This window comes from Grammomys surdaster, unplaced genomic scaffold (assembly GCF_004785775.1).
Source record: "Grammomys surdaster isolate TR1022 unplaced genomic scaffold, NIH_TR_1.0 126198, whole genome shotgun sequence".
In the NCBI taxonomy this organism is placed as follows: domain Eukaryota; kingdom Metazoa; phylum Chordata; class Mammalia; order Rodentia; family Muridae; genus Grammomys; species Grammomys surdaster.
The window spans coordinates 6,578,009-6,600,830 of record NW_021621003.1 but is presented as its reverse complement, the minus strand read 5'-3'; the positions used below and the strand labels follow the sequence as shown (position 1 = coordinate 6,600,830).

The following is a 22,822-nucleotide window of genomic DNA, read 5'->3' as shown; positions in this document are numbered from 1 at the left end:
ACAGGATGCCCCACAAGAAAATGAGTATACTTTCATCTTTTGCTTTTACCCACCAATGCACAAAGCCGTTTCAAGACATTCTCACTTTTATCTTTTATTACTGACCTAGGAGAGAACATTTATCTCTAAGATTGAAATGCAGGAAAGCATCACACAGGCCCGCAAGACAGCTCCGTGAGTAAAGATGCTTGCGCTAAGCCTAACTACCTACCATCCCCCAGTGTAGTGAAAAGAGAGAACCAACTCAAGTTGTCCTCTGATCTCCACACGTGCGCTGTGGCAACCATAAGGCCACACGCATACATATACGAAATAAATACATGGAAAGAAAGAAAAGCAAGCAAACGTCTTGCCCCATGGCCTGGTTTCCCTGATAAAACCGTGGCTGAAGGTTTTTTGGTTTGTTTGTTTTTTTTCTTAATGATGCCCTTGATTCTTGCACTAGTCTAGAGTGTCGGCACCCTGAGGGAAGGCTGCTGTCAGCTGGCTCTGCAGTCTGGGGAGTGTACAGTCTCACACACGCTCTTTGACCTTGGCATTTTCCGGCTGGGTTCAGGCTGCAGGCTTGGGACCCACGTGTGGGGCCTCTCCCCAGACCTCGGTGGTCCAGACCCATCACAACTCAAAAACCACTTTCACACATTCGTTCCTGAGTTGTTGCAGGGTCCGCCCGGGAGAAGCCCGCTGGAGGAGTCTTTCAGTGCGGTCGCTCCCGGTGGGTGGCCGGGAGAGGGGACCCCACGTCCCTAGCCCTCGGGAGCAGGGGGCCTAGTTCGGGCGGCTCCCGGGGTGGGGCGGGGCCGACGGCTGGAGGCCCCTCCCCGGGGGGCGGGGCGGGGGCCGGCGGGGCTTGGGGGCGGGGCCGGCGGGCGGGCGCGGGGGTGTCCCTCCCTCCCTCGCTCTCTCCGGTAAAGTCTCGCGGTGCTGCCGGGCTCAGCCCCGTCTCCTCCTCTTGCTCCCTCGGCCGGGCGGCGGTGACTGTGCACCGACGTCGGCGCGGGCTGCACCGCCGCGTCCGCCCGCCCGCCCGCCCGCCCGCCAGTATGGCCACCACCGCCACCTGCACCCGCTTCACCGACGACTACCAGCTTTTCGAGGAGCTCGGCAAGTACGGCCCACCCGCCACGCGCGGCGGCCCCCCACCCTAGTCCAGGCGTCCCGGCGCTATGCGGCTTCTCGCCCCGCCCCCCCGGCCCTGCACCGGCCGCTGCAGCGCCCCCACGACCCGCCCCACCCCCAGCTTTTCCCGCGTGCTGCCTCGGGGCCCCGTGGCTCTGGGTTCCCGGTCCCGCAGCCCCCTCCGCGTCCTGCAGCAGCTGCCGGGCTGCTGCACCCGGCGCTGCCGCGGGAACTGCAGCCCCGGGACTGCTCCAGGGCGCCTTCCAGCCCCGCCCCTCCCGCACCCTTCAGACGCTCCCCTCCCTCGACCCCGCCTGCCCACCGCCCCCTCCCCACCCAGCTGCGGAGCCCACTCAGCACCCGCTCCCCAGTTCCCACGCGCCCGGCACTCAGGACCCTCCCCAGCTCTGCAGTTCCAACCCCGCTGCGGTGTCCGGGTGTGGGGAGATGTTTAGTGCCGGGCCCCGCCCCCCGCTAGTGCGGCTTCCAGGATCCCAGGCTCGCTGCTGGGCAATGCTGCGGCACCCCCGGCCCCTCCCCCCCATCCCTGCAGTGGTCCCAGGAGCCGTGCGCCGCAGCCGCAGCATCCCCCTCCCCTCCGCACTGAGCTGGCCGCCGCAGCCCGGGTCCTCGCCACCCCCACCCGCGGTGCAGAGCCTGGCCACTGCAGCCCCCGCTCTGCCCGCCCCCCTAGATATTTCCAGAGCCTGAGATCGCAGCCCATTTGGCCGGTCATGTAGAGGAAAATAGCACGGGGAAGGGGAGTTACTGCTGTCAGAATCAGAGCTGTCTTTCCTGTTTCCCTGCTGTCAGTTGAGCCGGGATGCTATGGGTTTAAGCCAGTTTAGCGGATCTTGACCCTCACTTTCTCTCAGGCTTAAGGGAAATTTCTCAGGAAACCGTACCTTCTGTTTAATCTCCTCTTTCCCTACTTTGAATTGTTTCTGCTGAGAGAAGGAACAAGGTCTCCCTGTTCTTCTCACTCCTGGTTGCCTTTGCTGGGACCACAAGGCAATCAGTGAGATGCAGCAGGTGTGTATTTGAAGCATCGCCCACCAGTCTGAGGTTGAGGCTGTTGCTTTGCCCAGGAACTAGATGACGGGTTGGGAGCCAGGTGGTGCTCCACCCACATCTGTGTAGGCCATGGGGCCTTACCATTCCTATGTTAGCTGTTGGTTGTCACTACAAGTCCGGTGGTGGGAGCATGGCTGTCCTCTTCTGAAGGGTGTGTGTCACTTTGCTTGGCTCCATGTCCCAGTTCTTCTCCCTTCTCCTTCCAGGGGTGCCTTCTCAGTGGTCCGAAGATGTGTAAAGAAAACATCTACACAGGAATATGCTGCAAAAATCATCAATACGAAGAAGTTATCCGCCAGAGGTGAGTATGCCCTGTCTGGGCCTCTCCTTGAGGATCTCTCCAGAGATTAGATTTCGGCAGGTGCCCTGGGAGGTGGAGGAGTATGTGTTTTAGCACTTGGAGATGAGTTGGAATTTCAAGGTGGGTGGACTTAGAAGCCAGACAAGGAGTATGAGGGAATTAGAAGTGTTCAGGGAGGGAAAAAAAAAAAAGTAAGGGATGTGAGTACCTGGAGTGGTCCCCAAAGGCTTGAGTAAGTTCAGGTTTTCAGTGGAGAATTGGGAGGCTGTATTTGGTATGGAATGAATAGCTCTTAATTTAGGGTACTTAAAGCCCCTCTCTTTAGGGCAGTGCTGGCTACTGCAGGCTTGTCCTAGCCCATGTGCCCTGGTGGTAACTTAGGGTGGGAATGCAGTAAATGAGCAGTTTTGATGAATCTAGCCTCCCCTGCCCACCAGGCGGCAGAACAGACTCCCAAGGGAAGGAAATCTGTAAACATCAGGGGAGGCTGCTACTGGCGAGGGCTTCTGGGGAACAAATTCTGCCAGATGAACTTGATTCCTTTTTTTGATCAAATTACAAACTTAATGGTGAAGCAGCAGATGCAGTCTGTCCTGGGCAGAGTGTGATGATACCTTGTGTTCTCTAAATCTCAGTGGTCTGGATGGAGCAGGAGTGGCAGTGCCTCAGTGTGCAGGACTCTACAGTGCAGGCCCTAGAGCCTTACCTGTGAGAGTCTAAGTACCTAAGACTGAGAAGCTAGAGTCTGTCTTTAACACTTCAGATGTACATCTCTGAAGCTGGTATTGGGTGTTTGCCAAACTTACCTCATCTGATAGGTGTAGACCCAGCAGTGTGTGAGGTGACTTGGTCTGGTTAATACAGAGGTCAGGTCCTGAGAGCTGCAGATACAGCACAGTGACAAAGGTTATACGACTCAGAGAAAGGAATTAGGGCTGGGCAATAGGACTCCCATAAATATATTAGGAGCCAGGACAGATGCCCTGGGGAAGATGTGGTCTTTGGCCAGTAGTGATGTGGGCATCGCTAGGGAGAGATGATAGATGTCCCAAGCACCCAGAAGCTCTAGAATTCCAGAGAGATGACCGTGGGCTTCTGTCCTGTTGGCAGTTGTTCTGGGACCTGTTCCATAGGGCTGTGTCTGCCTCCTGGTCTGAGTGTCTCTCCCTGTTCCTGTTACCAAGGCTCGTTTTGTTGTCTCCCACTGGCTGCATCTCCTGTCTCATACTACTCATGTACATTGGCTGTAAAGTTGACTTGTTTTCTTTCCATCGGGTACCTTGAGTCCAAGGCAGTGGTTGTCATAGAGATATGTGGGTGGTCAGATGCCCTCCTCCTCCTCTGGGATGGGGGGGACAGCAGTAATTGGGTTCTCTGGCAGACATGCTCTGACTAAGAATGGAAGGGGCAGGCAGGAATGAGGTGAAGATGGGTATCTCTCTGTGCCCACACAGCCTAGCCCTGCTGTATCAGAAGTGTGGCTGATAGCAGGTATCTCCAGCGGATGGTGCAGTGCTCTGCTTTGCTTCTCTCCAGAAACCCTATGGTCCAGGAGTAAGAGAGGGATAGGAAGCTGAGAAATGAAGACTGGGAAACTGAAGGTAGCTGGTTACTACCAACCTAGGGCTTTCGTATTCTATCCTAAGCCTATGGGATAGTGTCCCTTTTTCTTCCTCATAGACTTTCTGCCTTATCCTTCTTTCCAAACTGGTATCTTGGTATTCTTTCTCTCCTGAACTGGATGAGATTTAATTTCTCTGCTTTTCTTTTCAGCCTGAGAATTCCAGAATAAGATCATGTGTGTCAGGCAGCAACTCCCCCACTTGAGAGATGGCTATGCCAAGACTGAGGCTTTGGCTTATGTACCAGGTTAACTTTGGGACAGAGGCTCATGGCAGCTTGTGGATCTGCTCAGATGCCAAAAAGAGGGGTCAGGAATGTAGAGGTGCCATTGCTGTTTGGAGGTGGGAGAGTGGAGGGCGTACGATTGGAGATGGTGTGCTGGTCTGCCGATGTCGCCACAGGGGTTGAGTCAAGGTCCCCACCAGGCTGGTACCCATGGGGTTCAGGAGTGAAGACCATGGCTTCTCTGCAGCCTCTCAGTTTACGCTGTATATTTTATAAAGGTGCTGTAGCTGGGGCTGGGTTTCACTTGCTGCTGTCTGTCTGTCTAGGGCTCCGCAGGTGTTGGATTTCTGTGTTTGGGAATGTCATTGCCTGACTAGGGTCACCTATGTGAAGGTCTGAAGAGGCTTGCTGTGTGCGCTGGGATTCCGTGAAGATTTGCTTTCTTTGTGATTTGTCTGTGCTGCAAGCTAGAAGGCAAGAAAGGGTAGAGAGCTACTTTTCCCTGTTGTCCTAATGAGACGGCCCAAGAGGCCCTAGACAGGCCACTCTGGTGTTCTGGGTGTCAGATCTGGATAGGAAGCTTTCTTGTGGGCTGTACTTTCTTGTCATTGTGGCCTCTGAGGCCAACATTGGTGGCTGAGTTATTAGGTAGGCTGCTCATACGGGTGTGCGTTGAGCATCGTGTTGGTTTTTATCTGCACGCCTGTCCACATAGGCACTGAACGCTATGTCACACCGTTGTTTTTGCTTCAGTGCAGTGATGGGTAGGGACTTGGGACTTGTACGGGAGAGCCCATGGTTCTAAGCTTAGCTCTACTAGGCTGAAGGAGGCATTTAAAATAGGCTTGGATGCAGGATCTAGTGGGCCAGGTGACGGCAATGATAAGACGTTATTTTAAGATTTAGGAGCACCCCCCCCCCCCAAAGAGCCTGAGCCCTTATGTCTTTTTTTTATTTTTAAATCTTCATATTCCCTTCTTATCTTTATTCATATGCATACAGATTTTCACCTCGTAGAGCATAACATTTTATATCCTCCTCTCTTTGCTTATATCCAGAGCATTTCTCCATATTGCTCCAGTTGAAGGGCAGCAAATGGTTCTTTCTGATTTCTATGTAACTTAGGATTTATCCTTGGAGGCACCATAAGAAACCTCTGTATTTGGATTATTTATCTGGATTCCAGATCTGTTGATTGACATTGATACTGGAGTAACGCCCTTGGCCTTAGGAGGGATGCTACCAGAAACAGCGTTATGAAATCTGTTACAGCATTTGCTGTATTATTTATTCGTTTGTCCGTATACTTCATGTCAAGAGACTTCTGCTGAAACTAGGTATAAGAAAAGTCTTCCTCTCCATGAGGACTTGAGAGGTGAGGGAAAGTCCTTATTTTTTTCTTTGCTTTTGTGTAGGCAGGCCCTAGCAAAGTACTTGATCCACAGTGAGCATGTATGTATAAAGTGAATGAATTAAGAGGGCTAGATAACTGGTTGTGGTTGCTTTTGGGGTTTGGCTCCTAGGGAACTCAGAATCAAGTTTCTGGAGACCGTTGGGCCCTGACTGACCTGAGTTCCCCTATTTTGATTCAGTGGCCAGGCTGCTTAGGAGAGAACAGGAGAAGATAAAGACTTGTACTTGGGGCATAAAGCAGTTTAGCTTATGATTCCTCTTTTCTTGTCATTAATGGCCTTATAGGACCTCTTCTGGGACTTCCTCTAAGGAGTTGACTTTGAATTTCAGTGCCAATGAAGCTCACTTTGAGTACTGGTTAAAATAGCAGCTCCCTGGCTTCTATCCACACACATTGTGCTTTGAGAGGTCTGGGGTCCCCAGGCATGCTTCAGGTAACCTACGAGCCGCTTTTTAAGAAATCAGTAGATGGTGGCACAGGCCATTATTCCCAGTACTCTAGAGACTGAGACAGAATGAGTGCCACAAGTTCAAGGCCAGCCTAGGATATATATGTCAAAACCCTGCCTCAGAACGAACAAAACAGATAAAATCACAAAGCAGCACCACCACCATCAGTCACTCTAGGCATCTTCTGGGATTCACCACAGACACCTTTGCCCAGCCTTCACTGGCATCTCAGGTGGTCTCAGCTGTCACATGGCCATCTGTGCACATGAGTTGATCTGTGATTAGGGGCCTCACTCTCTATCCCTGTTTGGGGTGTCACTTTGTGTCTGAGGCCATGGCAGGCTGAGTATCTGATGTTGTGTGGTATGTTGGCTACCAGAAGGGTAAAGGCTGTCCCTTTCTGGGTCCAGCTGGCCCTGGGGACTGAAATGGGATCCCCTTGAATGGTGCCAGGTGAAAGTCCCCACCCCCTTGGTGTTGGCCTGAGTAGCCCCCATGACATTTGTGTCCCCTGTGGTATCTCCAAGTAAGATTTTCCTGTTAAGGATCTGGGTGAGGTGAGAGGAGGAGAAAATCAGGATGGTGTAGGAAGGGAAAGAGAACAGTTAGAAGGTGCCCTACACCTCTGGGTCTCGAGGGGAGATTTCAGAGGTTCTGTGTGAAAACAAACTTTTCAGTTGAGGAAAAAATAGGCTGATTTTTAGATATCAAGAAATGGTTTCCTGCATATAAGTGACGGAGTTCTGAATGCTTCCCTGCCATGCATGGGGGAGTAGGGTGGAAGTGCCACCTCTGTGCCAAGGCTTCTGCTTGGCTACTTGTCATACAGTTAGGCTGAGAGGTACGGAGCTTAGTTATAGAACACTGACCTGTCACCTAGTCCTCTTACCCACCTTCCCAGAAGGAACTGAGGTGCTGTGTTGGGTGGGAATGTGGGTTAAAATGTGTCCTGTTCTGTAGAAGAGGACCCTGATTTTTTTTCCTGTTGCTTGTCATCATATCCTTGTCAGAAGCTGTGCTGAAGCCCTGGAGGGAAGTGACCAGCCGGTCCTTTGCTGAAGCTGGAGCAGGGAGGGGGTTTGGTATGCTCACTTCCCACTCCCCATCCTGTGCTTGTTACTTTCTGAACAGCTTTGGCGGACGGACAGGGGCTGACCCCATGGGTGCTAGAGGATGCTGACAGAAAGAGATGGGTACTTTGCACTTCTTGAGTGCCTCTGTAGAGGCCTTTGTCACCCACACATGCCCAGACAGATGTGGCCTTGTGGACACAGAGGCATGAAAGATTGGTTTTGAGCCTTAGATATGTAGTTTCCCTGATGCTCAGATCTAGAAGTCTTTAGACTGTATGGTCTTTGAATCCCCTTGAGCTGTTTCAACCCTCTTTGCTAAGGAATACCACCCCTTCACCCTCCACCCTCCCCCCTCCAGATCTCTTGGAGCCCAGGCTGGTAGTTAGGGATGACCTTGACTCCTAGTCTTCCTGCCTCCACCTCCCAGGTGCTGGGATTTGTCTTTTTAAACACAGGTTCTAGTCCTTTGTTCTGTGATGAGTCTTGGTCATCCCTAAGCTCTTCATCCAGCACCATAGATAACTCTAAGCCCAACAGAATAAGCCTCTCCTTATTGCCTTAGTCTTCTGTACCCACATTTTTTGGACTCTGATGGGGACATTTCTAGCCACTCCCCCCACACATACATCATCTCTACTTCCTGGTCCCTATCACCATCAGCAACAGCACAGTCCCATCTGCTCCCTCTTTTCTCCTCCCTCTCTTTCCCCTCCCCCTCCCTTGCTGCTGCCCTGGGAGGAGCTATTTTTAGGGGCTGCTTCCTGGGATGTTTTACTTGGGGCTGGTTACCATGAAGGAAATGTCACCAAAACAGTGGGCAAAGGCTAGGGGCACCCACTAGGGGCATGGAACTGACCCCGTTTTGACCTTTAAAAGTAGCCAGAGTGTCCACAGGCAGAGCCTTGCCTTCTTGGGGCTTGCTAGCGACCCCATGGGGATTTTGTCCAGCGAAGCTGGCTTGGAGCTTGAACTTGAGGGCGCATCTTGGCGCCTCTTGCCTTTCTTTCCCTCCTTGGTTAGCCTTTCCTTGTCTTAAGAGCCAGAGGCCATGGTGAGGCTCAGGACTTTCTGTTGTCTGATTGGAACTGTTTGAGTTAAAACTGAAGGCAAGGCATTTATTTGTATATGTGCTATGTAAGGGACAGAGCCAGAGGGGCAACAAGGCTGTATTTCAGGTACTGTCCCCCTGTGTTTATAACCGTTAGCTAGTTCTAGTTATGTGCTCATTGACGGCATTAGAAGACTGTGCTTCCTTGGTTGACTGGCTTTGCCTTTAATCGGAGCTTCTTTGCACCTTCAGAGAGGAAGGGCTGTATTATCCTGGTGCAGGGGGAGGTCAGTGGGCCTGTGGCTGGAGATCCTCACTTGTTGGTGCCCACGGGTGATGCTGTGGATAAGCAGCAGGGATGGTGGATTACGACACCACAGCCCTGTGCCACCCTTGGTTCTGTTCCTCAGAGTGATGCCCAAGGAGTCAGAGCAGGGTCTCAGCTGTGTGTGAAGGGAAGGTGGGGGCACTCAGGAGAGCAACAAGATGAGACCACCTCCACCTGGGGTCAGAAATCGGTGGGGCTGCTGGGGGCTTCTCACAGCTGATGTTGAGGCCACAAGCACAGATTACAGAGGGAAAGGGAAAGATTTCATTGAGATTGGAACTCAAGAAGAGTCCTTGTAGCCATAACATGGCCATGTGTCCTTTCCTACTTGCAGAAGGTTGTATGTTTATGTGATAACAGACCTCTTATCTGAAGCTAGTGCTGGCTTCTGTGGTTTTAAAGAAATGTTTCAAAATGAGTGTGGAGGTCCTTGGCAGGGCCATGGAGATCCAGTGGCCAGTGCTTTTGGTCCTTTAATCCTTGAGAAACAAAGACAAATGTATTTGGAGTAGGCTTCTCTTGGACAGGAGAGAAGAGGCAGTTTGGGGTTCTGTGTGCCCCTGGCTGCATGCTGTTGCCTTACCATCTGATAACCATTTCTGCTCCCCTTGCTATATCCGGTCACTCCTTGCTGCCCTACCTGTGAAATTGTGGTGTCATAGACCAAGTCCTGAAGTACCTGGACAAAAGGCTGAAGAGGCAGTGTTTCCAGTTATCCCTGTTTCCCAGGACTTGGCTCTGCCCTAGGTTGACTGCTGGGGAAAAGCCCAAGCGAGGCCAGGAAAGCTCGGACAGGCTCCTCAAAAGGCTGCGTCTGCTTTCTGATCCTGATGCTACCTCTGCAATTAAGGGGGAAAACCTTGCAAGAGGGCTGTCTGTGGTTGTAGCTAGGCTGAAGGCCTGCAGGGTGGGTCTCCATGGCAATAGCACACAGGCGGGCAGGAAGTGGCCCTGTGCAAAGCGGGGAAGTGGCTGTTGTCAAACAGGAAGGGGGGGCTGGGCTGTGGGGTAGGAGGAGCCTTATAGAAAGGTGGGTGAGACAAGGGTCAGCTAGGGAAGGTCCAAATTACCCTGAAGTAGTCATTGAGGAGAGGAAGAAGGCTGGCTTTGTGGCTAGAATACCTGCTGGTTTGTCCTTATCTTGATATGCCAAGCCTAGGCCTGGTCCCACCACCATGGACTAAGCAAGCTCAATGGCTTCACCCCTTTTAATGTTGAGGATGCTGTGTTCAAGAAAGGTACTCTACAAATAATCTTCTGTTCCTGCAAGTGTAGAACACTTTGTGTTCTCATCAGTCCTGAGGAGACTATAGAACAGGAGGTTTGGGGAGAAAGAGATGAGAGATGAGACGTGACCAATAGGGAGGTCAAGCTGTCATGGTGTAAGGACTGTGGTAGGCAAAAACCACATGGCTCACTAAACAGAGAGCTCGGGGATGACAAGATGCCATAGCCAGCAGGACTGAGGAAGAGGAGGCATCTTGTGGTCAAGCACTCCTAGGATGGCTTGCTCTCTGAGTGCCCCCCTCTTGCTTGCCTTCATCTGCAGACTTTAGACATGCACAGGCTTCGGGATGGCAATGGAGGATCTCACGGGAATCCTAAGAAGTCAGAGGGTTCAGTTGGTGTGTTCAGATTCAGTGTCTGCCCAAATGGAGGGGAGAGTGGGTTTGACTCTTTTGTGATCACTGGCAATATGGGTGAGCATGTGAGCTGGGGAAACGGCTCCCTAGTTAGAGTGTTTGCCATGTAAGCATTCGTGAGGACAAGAGTTCAGATCTCCAGAAATTCACGTAAATGCTGAGTTGGCATGGTGGCCCACCTGCAATTCTAGCCTTGGAAGACAGAGATAGTGAATCCCCAGAACAAGCTAGCTGGCTGGCAAGGCTAGCCAAACCTACAAGCTTTGGAAGATTTGATCGAGAGATCAATCCTACCTTAGTATAAATAAAAAGAAAGAGTAACCTGTGGGGCAGTGTGGGGCACATGCCTTTAATCCCAGAATTCTGAGTTCGAGACCAGCGTGTTCATGCACATGTGTATGTGTGTGTGTGTGTGCTTGTGTGTGTGTGTGTATCTGTGGTGACTTAACCTCAGGCCTTCATATGCATGGTTCATATGCAAAAATGTATACATATGCCCATGTATATGCACATGCTAGTGTACACACACACACACACACACACACACACTGGACAAAGGGAAAATAAAAGAAAAGCTGTACGCACATGCCAGTTCAAGAGCCCTTTTTACTCTTTATCGCCAGACCCTTGGAAAAGAATATGCTAAGCACTCTACCATATTACCTCTTTTAAACTTCAGGAATTGCTGTTTCTGTTCTAGAAGTATGAAACTACAGACTGGGGTTGGTTGTGGCTCAGTTGGTAGGGTGCATATTGGGCAAGTATGAGGTCGTAGATTAGATCCTAGGCATATAAATGAGGTGTGGTATACCTGTAACACCAGCACCTAACAGGAACAGAGGAATCGGAAGTTTAAGGATAGTTTTGGTTACATACCAAGTTTAAGGACAGACCGTCTCACCATCAGTGATTGGATGAGTGGATGGATGCATCCTGTCCAAAAGGTAAGTGACTGGCTCATTTACCTCCTTTGGGTTTTAGTCAGATGTTATCTTGCTGAGGCTTCCCCTTTACCTTACTCAAACTTAGCCCTTTCTCCCTCCACACCCCTCCCCCCCCCCCGCCCCACTGCATAGCGCTAACTTCAGGTTTAATGAGTTTCTTGAGTCTGTGTCCCCTACCGCCATTTCCTGCCCCATAGACTGTGGACTCCACGAGGGTAGGGATTTTTGACCACTTTATTCATCATTGTTCTCCAGCCTTCAGAGCAGTGCCTGTCAGGGTAAAGGACTCAATAATTACTTTCTGAAGGCATGAATGAGGCTCAGGCACATTTAATAAGTTGGTGGAGTGGCAGCCCTTCCAAACCCAATGTGTTAATTGCTCTACCTTGTGACGTAGACCCAGAGCAAAGACCAAAGCATAACTCTGGGGTTCCAAGAAGCCATGAGTCTTGCCAAGAAAGTGAGGCTTGGCTCCTTGGGAATTAGGCTCTAGGACCTTGGGCAAGCCCCCTTCAGGAGCCTCTTCTCTTCTCTCTGCTCTGAGTCACTGGTAAAGCCATAGCACCCGTCCTTATTTTTAGTGCTGCTGCTGTTGTAGGGCTGTAACCATTAGCCAGTAAGAGACTTAAGAGAAGAGATAAACATTAATCTTCTGGGCCTTCCCTCAGCTGCCACCTCCGCATTACAAGATGCTGTTCTCCCACACCTGCCCAAGAGCTGTGGGTCAAGGGTGGTGAGCTGAGTGGTCAGAGATAGAGGGTGGTGGGTCTGCAGCTGGTGCAGTTGACTTGCTTGATGCCTTGGTCTCAAGACCAGGGCTGAGAGGAATGTGGTTTGCCCTGTCATATGTCCAGATTTGGGAGGAGCAAATACACCCCCATCAAGTAGGTTTATTGCGGCTTCCTTGAATGTTTGAGTTGGTGGAAGTCTGTAGCCATGTTGTTCTACCAGGGACCAAGGAACATCTTTCTCTCTGACACCAAGGGATACCAAGAAACGTTGGGAATTGGGAAATATCCAAGGTTCTCCTGGCTAAATCCTGGTCATTGGCCATGCTGAACCTGAAGGTGGGAAGAAAGGCCTGACCCAGATCTTGGGCAGCGGGGATGGATTAGCTGCTGCATAGCAGGAACTAATCTCTGCCTGTCCCCACGTCTTTTACAAAGCAGAGCTGTTGCTGGAGGGAAGGTTTAGGATGAAACTGAGGATGACTGGAAAACACTGTAAGGGAGGTCCTTCCACTCTGTCATCTTTGCATTCTCTCACAGTGACAGGCTGGCATTTGATGCCCTTCTTCCTGTTGAACCTCAAGTGACTTAACTTCTCTGGGCCTTAGTTTTACCACCTACAAAATTGAAGTAATCAAGCTGGGTGTGGTGGTACATACCTTTGATTCCAGCACTCAGGAGGCAGAGGCTGACCTCTGAGTTCCAGGACAGCCTGGTCTGTAGAGTGAGTTCCAGGATAACCAGGGCTACACAGAGGGACCCTGTCTTGAAGAACCAAAAACAAATAAGGAATAATCATACTTCGTACCTAGTAGGACCAGGTGGTTATAGGACACTTTAAGGAGACACTTTCCTGTAGAGAGTAGAGGTAAGATAGGAGGAAATACTGTCAAGAAAGGCAAGAGGGCTATGGGCAATAGCTCAGTTGGTAGAATTTTTCTAGCTTGTATGAGCCATGAGTTCAATCCCCAACACTGCATAAACCATGCATGGTAGTGTATAACTATAATCTTAGCACTCAAGAGATAGAGGCACGAAAATAAGGAGTTCCAGGTCATCATCTTCAGCTGCATAGTGAGTTTGGGGCCAGCTCTGGACTTCAAAAGGCTCTGACTTAAAAACAAGCAGAGGGGAGGAGTTGCTTATCCTGGAGAGCTGGATTGGGTTGGATTCTGTTCCCCAACTCCTGGGAGTCTTTAGGTGATGTCATCATCTTTCTCCTTTCTGTCATGGTGTAGCAGTGGAGAATGAGTGGTCTAAGCCTCATACCCGTCATCAGCTTCCTGGCTGTGTTACTCTGGGCAGGTTACTCTCTCCCTTTATGCCTCAGTTTCCTTGTTTATATAATGGAGCAAAACAGATCCCTTCCTCCCAAGGTTTCTGCTTGTTTGAGCTGTTGCGCATCCCTGACTCTGCCTGGCGTTCAGTAAAGTTCAGCGAGCGAGCAGGATGACTGCTGCTCTTAAGGTCAAGCTCTTACTGAGCCCTGTTTACATAAAGACCTCTGGCAAGTACGACTTAAAACCATGAACCCTCTTTGAAGAACTTACGATAGCAGTTGTGAGGTAGGATGTGAGAAGTCTGAGAGACAGCAGTGGGAGAACAGGGAGATGGTTATGAGAGAAGAAATCACATCCTGTCAAGAAGAGAAGGGAAGGCTTCATGAAAGATGTGACTTTGGCCAAGTTCTGGCAGGTAGAGATAGGAGGCCGAGTGGGGAGCTAGGCCTCCTTGCTCTGGGCATTACTCTTTGCTTCCTGGAGCTCTGGCTTCCTGTGGAAGATATCAACTCACTTGGATCTGAGGACTCAATAGATTCTGACCATTTCCTTGAAGCAGTAATCTTGGCTATGCATTGCTTTGGGACTTGGCTTCTCTGCAGTCAGACCTAAGAGTACCCCAAAGAGGAGCAAAATATGTGTCCCTTGCTCTCTCTGTGAACTGGTGTCCCAGTCATGCCAGTTTCCTGTGGCTGTATGGTCAAGGATGAAGGAAGACACACCTCAGGTGTGCAGCGAGCCTTTCTTAATTACACCTACTGCTGTTACTGTTTTATTTTAAAATATTTTCATTACATGTATTTGTGTGTGCACACACGTGTGCATATGTGCCTATGCCATAGCATGTGTGTGTGGTTATGGACAAGAGAATAACTGGGAGTTGATTCTCGACTTCTACCATGTGGGTTCCAGAGATCCCTCAGGTCGTCAAGCTTGTTGGCAAGAGTTTTAGACCCACTTGCTGAGCCTATAATTGGCATTATTTTAATTCATTAGTACCTTGATCACCCACATCATCACTGTCAGCATCATTGTGTTTAGGATTGTTACAAGGACCACATAAGAGAATCCATGTGGAGCTAGCATGGATCAGACTCAGTACACCTCAGCTCAGCCTTCCTGTATCCTTGATTTGGCTTTCCAGTTGCAGTTACCTATGATCAACTATGATCCAAATTTCTGGAAGATTCCAGAAATAAGCAACTAATAAATTTTAAATTGCATGTTGTCTGAGTAACACTATCAGATTTCTTGCCATCCTGCTCCATCCCACTCAGGACATGACTCATCCGCATATCCACACAGCATACGCTACTTGCCCGTTAGTCACTTAGTGGCCTTCTTGGTTATCAGATTGATCAGCTGCTGTGGTGCCTCAATGCTTTCTCCCCCTCTCTGTTCCTTCCACTTCAGCTTCTGCCTCCACCTCTGAAGGGCTGGGATTACAGGTGTGCCAAACACCTGTTTCAGTTGTGGGGTTTGTTTATTTTTATAATTCTAAGGATTGAACCCAGGATCTTCTACATGCTTAGACAAATTCTATAACAATGAACTGTATGCCCCCAGTCCTTGGGTTTGGAGACACTGTCTCAGTATGTAGCCTAGCCTGGCCTTGAACTGGTACTCCTCCTGTCTCTAGATCCTGATCACAGGAATTACAGACATGGCCACTATACCTACCTTTGTAGTGCTTTTGTGAAGTGTTTGGTACTATCTGGAATTTCATGTACATCAATTAAGAGTCTTCAAATACCCCCCCCCTTAGATAAGGAAGGTCTATTGCTACTCAGAACAACTCATTCTGTAGGCCAGACTAGCCTTACACTCAGACATCTGCCTGCCTCTGTCTCCTGAATGCTGAAATGAAAGGCATGTGCTACACTCTCCCCCTAAATTCTTAACACCCTAACTCAATGAAATATCTGTTCCAAAGGAAGGAGACCAAGGTTTAGCTAAAAACGTACATTTAAATTCTAGTGTGCCTTCACTGGTTTAAGGTGCTTAAACCCCACCCTACCCCCCGCCCCAGTCTCATTTCTTCACCAGGAACAGGTAGTCTCGTGTCCAAATTTCCTATGACTTGCTGTGTTAATTTAACAAATTGCCAGAAATGCCTAGATGGTGCCTAAAAGCTAAAGGAATATGAATAGCCAGGTAGCCAGAGCTAGAACAGATGGCTGATGACTTTTGTTTACTTTTGTCTCATTTAGATCATCAGAAACTAGAACGGGAGGCCCGGATATGTCGACTTCTGAAACATCCAAACATTGGTGAGTGGCCGGCGGAGTCAGCATTTCATAGAAGGCAGGGAGGACAGAGGTTGGCTTTGTGTTTGTGAAGTTACCTCTGGTCATGGAACTTCACCTGGTATCTTATTTGCCTGAATAGGACACTGGCTGTGTGTCAGAATTCTAGGGCTTTGTTTAGAGACCTGGCTGCTTCCTTGGCTATGGTGCCATCTCAGGGATGGGGTGTAAGGTTTTTGAATGTTTTAGACTCTCTTTCTCCTTCTGTCTTTGGGCTGACATTCAAAGTCCTCAGTGTGTGAGGTTCCGGGCTACCAGTCTGCCAGCGTCCCTCACCAGAGTCATCCATAGCCTTCATGAAAGGCTCAGGATTTTGTTCCTGAACCTAAAAGCGTTTTGTCCCTTTTGCAGTGTCCTGCACACTCTGGGGGTTTCCATGGCACTCCTGTTTGTGTTACTCAGAGCCAGGGAAGCACATTGCCTGCCTGCTTGGCTTCTCTGGAGAAGGAATGGCAAGGGCTGCTCAGATGAGGAAGGAGAAAACTTGAGAGGATCTCTCCCCACTCCCACCCCGGCTGGGGTACAAGAGCACATTGTTGGTTGTTCTAAAGCCTGAGAGACTCGCCTACCATAGCCCACTCTGGCTCAGTTTTACATTGTTCAGCTGAAATAGTCTTTGCCAAAAGTGTTGGCCCTGATCTCTTGCTCCTTACAGAAGAGACAGAATCTGGGCTGACTGCAGTGTTTGAGAAGAAACCCCAGCGTTGACTTGAGGCAGGGAACATCTCCTAGGTTTTCCTGAAATCTCTGAATCGTCACAAAAGACAACATGTGTTCTCCTCAGACATGGCCTGAATATCAAGGCTCCCATAGTGCCCCAGAGGCTGCCTGCTTAGCTCTTGGTGGCTAGGGCTGAGAGGTTACTAGCTGAAGCAGCTTGATGGTGCCTCTAGCATACCCAGCCTCTGGTTTCCCAGATCTCAGGGCTCAGTGTGAGCCTTTATGCGGAGGAGCTGAGGTCGAGCTCCAGCCCACTGAGAGAAGAGCAGCCCTGAGGTAACCAGAACTCCAACCATGCAAGGCTTTATAGATCACAATCAGCAACTTGGATTACACCTGAAGCTGATTGGCATCACCAGTGCTCTGCTTTGCCTGCTGCAGTGCGTTTCACAACACCAGCATCCTTAGCCAGGGAGGTTTGATGGCCTGAGAGCTACAGGAGCTCCTGGGTAGCCTTCAAGGTTAGACTTTACTTGAAAAACACAGCAGGGACCAGTATGCTGCCATGGATAGAGGGCAACAGAGAAAAACACTAGAAAAACAGTCAGGAAATGAAGCATGTTCAGTCACAAAATTTGGCTAGTTCAGTGATATAAATGGTATTTTTATTACCTGCAAATATTAAAAAATGAAATTTCACATGTTGAACCAAAAGGCTTGGCTCTAAAACTACCTACTGCCCACCATTGGGGAAGGAAGCATACACCTTTAATCGCATTACTTAGGGGACAGAGGCAAGCAAATACCTATGAATTTGAGGCCAGGGTGTCATAGATCCATTTCTCTTAAAAATAATAATTAAAAAAACAAAAACAAAAGGATAGTGAGCTCCAGGCCTGCAGAGCTATAGAGTAAGACCTTGTCTCAAAACAAAAGGGAACCAAAACCAACTAAAGCTATCTACTAGCTCAGGCAGTGACTTCCCTTTGTATTTCTTGTGATCAGCTCAGATAACAATGATGAATTGTGTGGAGGGGGACGGGGGGCTGGGGTCAGAGAGAGAGGAAGCTGACTGACCTCTCTTCATCTGGGGCATTCTGGGTTGACCATGAGAAGATGAGGCTATAAGAATCACAACTGAGAAGCCAACAAGCTGGGTGACGGGGCCTAGCCTAAAATGTGCCTAGCCTTCCTTGTATTATTCATAGAAATATGTTTATATAGTCCATGACCTCTCACTTTGTGTGGTTTAATACCTTTCCCCCTCTGCACTTAGCTCAGAATAAAGGCAGATGGAGGAGCCATGCATTCCCTCTGCCTAAACTATTGGCGAGCTGTAACACCCAGGATAAGCATGGTAAAGTCACTTTGGTGACTTTTTAGAGTGCCAGAAAGTGTTCCTCCATTTTATGGCTGCTCATGTGTCCTGAGGCATATGTTGGTCTGAAGACCAATTCCAGGGTTAAGAGTAGGCAGAAAGAAGGGCAAGCCAGGACTATGTTCTGAGAGCGTCGTCTGGCTGAACTCTCTGGCTCCTGGTGAGAACCAGGACTCTTGGAGATGTGGTTGAGCTCTTGGTCCAGGAGGCATGGTTGCCATGGATCCAAACCTGGCTTGTGGCTGAGAGGAGACTGTGCCCTTAATTCACTGTTCCTCTCTCCACTGCTATGTCCTCAGTCCTCAGACCGTTTAGTTCTGGCCTTTAAAACTCCATGCAAAGGGAGATATGCATCCTACCCAGTAGTTGCACAATTAAAAAGATCGACAGCAGAGATCAGATTTTCAGCCTCTTGGCTGTTGTCAGACTTGGTAGTGTTGAAGTTCATAAGCATTTGGTGCAAGAAGCCAGGCAATCTGAGTTTTCCCCCAGTACATATTCTGTGCTGAGTTAGAATCTGTTGGGAGAGTGAACCCTAATGTAAACTGTGGGTTCTGAGTAATGGCGTGTCCTTGTAAGTCCATCAGTGATAACAAATTCTGGTGTGGGATGTTCATAGTGGAGAATCTGTGCATGGGAGTTGGGGTATCTGAACCTTCTGTTCAGTTTTGCTGTGAACACAACATTGTTATTAAAAAATAGAATCAATTAAAAATAAGCAAACAATGACTATTTGGATGTAAGGTACACTGTTGAACTCAGAGAGTGCTGGGAGAGTGGCTAGTTGTAGGGAGTTATGCGGAGGATCTGAAGTCTGAATGGAGTGCGTGCTACCTGTGATCTGCTTGCTCTCTGTTCTAAATTCCTCTAATGAATAGACTGTCTTCTTGCATGCTGAGCTGCTCCAGCAGTTCCGATCACAGCCTAGCGTTTGTGGTTTAAAGCAGCACTTCTCAAACTTTTATGTGCTTATGAATCAGCCAGGGATCGTGTCAGAATTCAGATCCTGATTCAGTAGGTCTTGGCGGGTGGGGGCGAGGGAGTGGAGGCTGAGACGTCTTCCAGCTTCAAGGTCTCCAGGTGATGTCCATGCTTTGATCTGTGGTCCATCAGTTTGTGACTTTTCAGTCAGGTTCACTGGATTTGGATTCTGACTTCCTATTTAGAGGCTGTCACTCGAGCAAATTATTTAACCCTACATGTCTGCCTGCTTTGTCCTTTGTGTCCCTTTGTGAAGTCAGCAGAAGGTTCTAAAAGGAAGATACTGGGAGTTGGAGAACATAAACAGGCAAGCAGAGATTCTGAATCCCAGCTCCCCTACCCTTGCCCCAGCTCAGCTGTTAAATTATTCAAGCCTGGCCACAGTAAACCTTGAGCTCAGGACCCATTCAGCTGATAGTAAATGTAGCAAAAGCAATTGCAAAGAAAAAGGAAACATTGTGACTGAGCTCTCCTTAATCTTTCCTCCATGTTGGGAAGGCTGAGACCTGCCACAGCTGCCTTAGGGGGACAAACTGAGTTCTGTCTGAGATCCCTCTAGTAACAGCTCATTCCTGCTGGGTTATTATTGAGGACATTTGAAAAGCATACCTTATTTTAATTTTAAATTTGTATTTGTGTTCATGCAGGGGCAATGTGAATTCAGGTGTCCTCCTAGGCTTGAGGCATTGGATTCTCCACAGACGGAGTTTCAGGAGTTACAGGCAGTTGTGAGTTGCCCAGGGTGCCTGTGAGAACCAAACTCAGGTCCTCTGCAAGAGCGGTTGACACTCTCAGCTGCTGAGAGCCAACTGTATAGCCCCAGTTATAGACATTTTTAATAGATGCTTTTTCAATATTGTTTGTTGTTGTTGTTGTTATTGTTTTGAGAAAGACTTTTAAAGTAAATATGGCAGATTGTTGGTAATTTTTGAGGAATTGGAAATAGCCACTCACATAATTTAGGTTGTAGATTTCTTCATCCATGAGAGTGTATAATGGTGAGTAAGCCTTCTGTAGGTCGGTCCCTTTCCCACTGGTTTAGAGTACAGTAATTAGGTTTATTGCTGAACTGCAGTTGTGATTTATGCTTCTTCTCCAAGATTTCCTGTCTGTAGACTTGGTTTGGTCATCTTGGCCTTTGTGCCTTGTAATTACCATGAAATGGGCTGGGTGTCTGATGACATTATTTCATGTGTCCATAGTACCATTTATGTAACTAGTTACATATTTGTATAATTGTTAGTTAGAGCCTATCTTCTTCTTCATGGGGTAAGCTCTGTAGTGGCAGGCCCTGGCTTCTCTTCACAGCTGTATATAAAACAGCGTCTGCCTCAGGGTAGCCAACCTATGAATATGTTGAACCAATTAGAACAGCCAGAGCCAGCAGGGACAGAATGGAACTTCTTTAACTAAGAGGATGGACAAAATGTCGTTCTGTCATAGGAAGCATCTTGATATTAGTTTGCCAATTTCGTGGCTTCAAGTTCTGCTGTGTAGTGTGACTTTGAACATTTTTTTTTTAGCCTGTTTCCTCTCCCTTTGGTGGGAATGTCATACATAGTTGTCTGATAGAGTTAAAGTGGGGTTTCAGTAAAGTCCCCTCATAAAATACTTCACGTGGGCTGGGAACGTAGCTCAGTTGTTACAGAGCTTGCCAGTCATGAACAAGACACTAGGTTCAGTCCCTAGCACTGCGTAAACGAGTTGTAGCTGTGCGTGCCCATAATCTCAGTGCTCAGGAGGAGGAGAAAAGGTTCAAAAGTTCAGTGTTATCCTCAGCTACGCAGTGAGTTCAAGGCCTGCCTTGGTTACATGAGATGCTATCTTACACGGTGGTTGGCACATAGGAATAGCTTAATTAAATAGTAGTCACTTTAATTTAATCAAGAATTGGCTGTGCTTAACATGGCACAGTTAATTTTCTCTTCCTTGTCCTTAGTTCTTATTAATTTTCTTTACAAATTAAAAAAGAAAAAAGATAGCAGTGTCATTCAGAGCCCCCTTGTCTTGGCATGCTGGTGCTTGGGGCTTACATCAGAACCTTCAGGGCAGGGTGGCCTGGAAGGATTAGCTTTCACTCCTCTGCTAATCCCCACCCACCTGCACTCAGTGTGTGGCCTTCCTCCAGAAGGGCAAAGGCCTGGGTGTCTGTGCCTCTGGCCCTGCTCCTAGACCTGAAGTGCTGGGAGGGTTGGGGGTAGAGCATTGGGAGGAGGTTGTCCAGGTGAGGCCAAGCCCAGCAAGGCAGGGCACCTGGGCTCCCTTGGGAGTGGTTGTTAGCATCCTACCTGCTGTCCTGTCGGCTCAGCACCTTGTTACTGTTAGTCAGCTCCCTAATGAAACTGGTCTTTGGCTTCTGGGACAGCTGATTTCCAGGGGATTATTTGTATTACACACTTTAATGCTTTTTAATAGCAATTTTTTTAATTAAATGGAAAGTCCTTTTGGAGGCAAGGGAACAGCCACAGCAGGACTCAGGATGAGGCACTGACTGAGACCAGGGAAGTGAAGTGAGGGGGAAGAGGGAAGGCTATGGGGAGCTTGCTTTGGGAGGGCAGCAGGTGATCTAACTGTGGCTCTTCATCCTAAGAGCCTTCCCCTGCCATTTGCACACTAGAGAAGTGAGGAGGCTTGCAGAACCAGATGAGGTCTACAGGATGGCAGTGTGGCTGTTAGCCCTCGATCCGGCCCAGCAGGCCTCTGAGTCCTCATTCCTCGTGTGAGAAAGGGAGCTGTGATGATGTTCAGTACCTTGTGGCAGCCGAGTTGGTATTTTGCTTTCTGGCTGTTCTTGCTTCCTTGGTTGAAGGGGACACAGGAAGTGCCCAAGCCCTTTAGGGATGCTTTAGCACTGGAAAGGGCAGCAGTGTGGGCCTGCCAAGGAAGTGGCACCATGATTTTTTTCTGCCCAAGTACTTCACCAGTTGCTTTGTTGTCAGGCCATTCCTGAAATGCTCTGGAAGGTTTTCCTGTAACTGCTAAGGACTGGAGCAGAGGTGAAAGGCACGAAGGGAGTCCTTTGAAACCAAAGGTTCCCTGTAGGACGAGTTGGGTGAGGGCAGAGACAAGAACACCCACAAAGGTAGCCAGCGCAAATCCTGATTGTATTAGAGTGATCTCAGGGTTGGCATTTAACCCAGGGTTAGCTTTGTAGTCAGAGTCAGAAGACATCAGGTTGGTCTTTTGCCCAAGAGCCATAGAGGCAGGCATTGAAAAGGGTTGTGCTTGCCAGCCTTTTCCTTGCACTTGATGAACTGAACTGCCTTCTCTGTCTGCTGCCCTCTTGGACACATCTATAATACTGTTGTAGGCACACTGGTGAGTACTCACTCATTGGCTCTGTTTGCTATGTGGGCTGACCACATATCTTATAGGTTGTGGTCGAGTGGACTAGCTCTTGGAGTCTGGTTACCAGTGTAACTATTTAACCTTTGCTGAGAAACCAAAGCCTCTATGGTTCTGTTCTGTAAAATGGAAGTAGCAGTCATCTCAGGACAGTGAAATAAACTCCTTGAACACTCTGTCCTTCCTAAATGCCATAACCTAGCCTAGGATCTGGCACGTTGTATTGCTCAAGATATGCATATAAGATCACTAGTGTATGACATAAGTCTACCCCAAGGCTGGCACACAGTATACACTGAATAAATGGTTATTATGACAGGGTATGTTGGTACATGCCTGTAGTCCTAGTATTCCAGATAATAAGACAGAAGGATTGCCATAAGCTCTAGGCCAACTAGGCTACATAGCAATATTCTGTCTCAAAACTAAGTAAGGGCTAGGCATAGTGACATACTGCCCCTATAATCCCCAAACTGGAGAGGGCAGAGGCAGGCAGATCTCAGTTAGTGTGAGGCCAGTCTAGTCTTCATCACAAGTTCTAGGCCAGCCAGGGCTATATAGTGGGACTCTGTCTCAAAAAATAAAGGGAGAGGAGAAAGTGTGCCTCAGTGGGAAGTGTGGCTCAATAGGTAGTGTTTGCCTATATCCATGAAGTCCTGGATCACCCAGCACCACATTAACTAGGTGTAATGACATATATATGTGTGTGTGTGTGTGTGTGTGTGTGTGTGTGTGTGTGTGTGTGTGTGTGTATGTGTATGTATATGTATATGTGTATGTGTATGTATATGTTATTCTAGCATTTGAGAGATAGAGGCAGGAAGATCCCAAGTTCAGGATTATCCACAACTGTATATTGAGGTTGAGGTTGTATATACAAACCTTGTCTCAAAGCAGTTGCTG

The 22,822-nt window shown here is 48.8% G+C and overlaps 1 protein-coding gene across 5 annotated transcripts in view; it reads left to right on the top strand.

Annotated features, from left to right (window-relative positions):
• Window positions 1-907: 907 nt before the first annotated feature.
• Camk2g (calcium/calmodulin dependent protein kinase II gamma) overlaps window positions 908-22,822 on the top strand; it is a 58,874-nt gene continuing 36,959 nt past the window's right edge. For 3 of the 5 annotated variants that reach the window (XR_003710158.1, XR_003710157.1, XM_028758571.1), the window contains exons 1-3: window positions 944-1,108; window positions 2,400-2,494; window positions 15,460-15,519. Coding sequence is in view for 3 of the 5 variants with exons in the window: in XM_028758571.1 (XP_028614404.1) it covers window positions 1,044-1,108; window positions 2,400-2,494; window positions 15,460-15,519 (220 nt within the window). In the remaining 2 variants the exon portion in view is untranslated. Of the gene's footprint in view, window positions 1,109-2,399; window positions 2,495-15,459; window positions 15,520-22,822 lie in introns of all 5 variants that reach the window. The other 2 variants (XM_028758570.1, XM_028758569.1) reach the window with 1 other exon arrangement.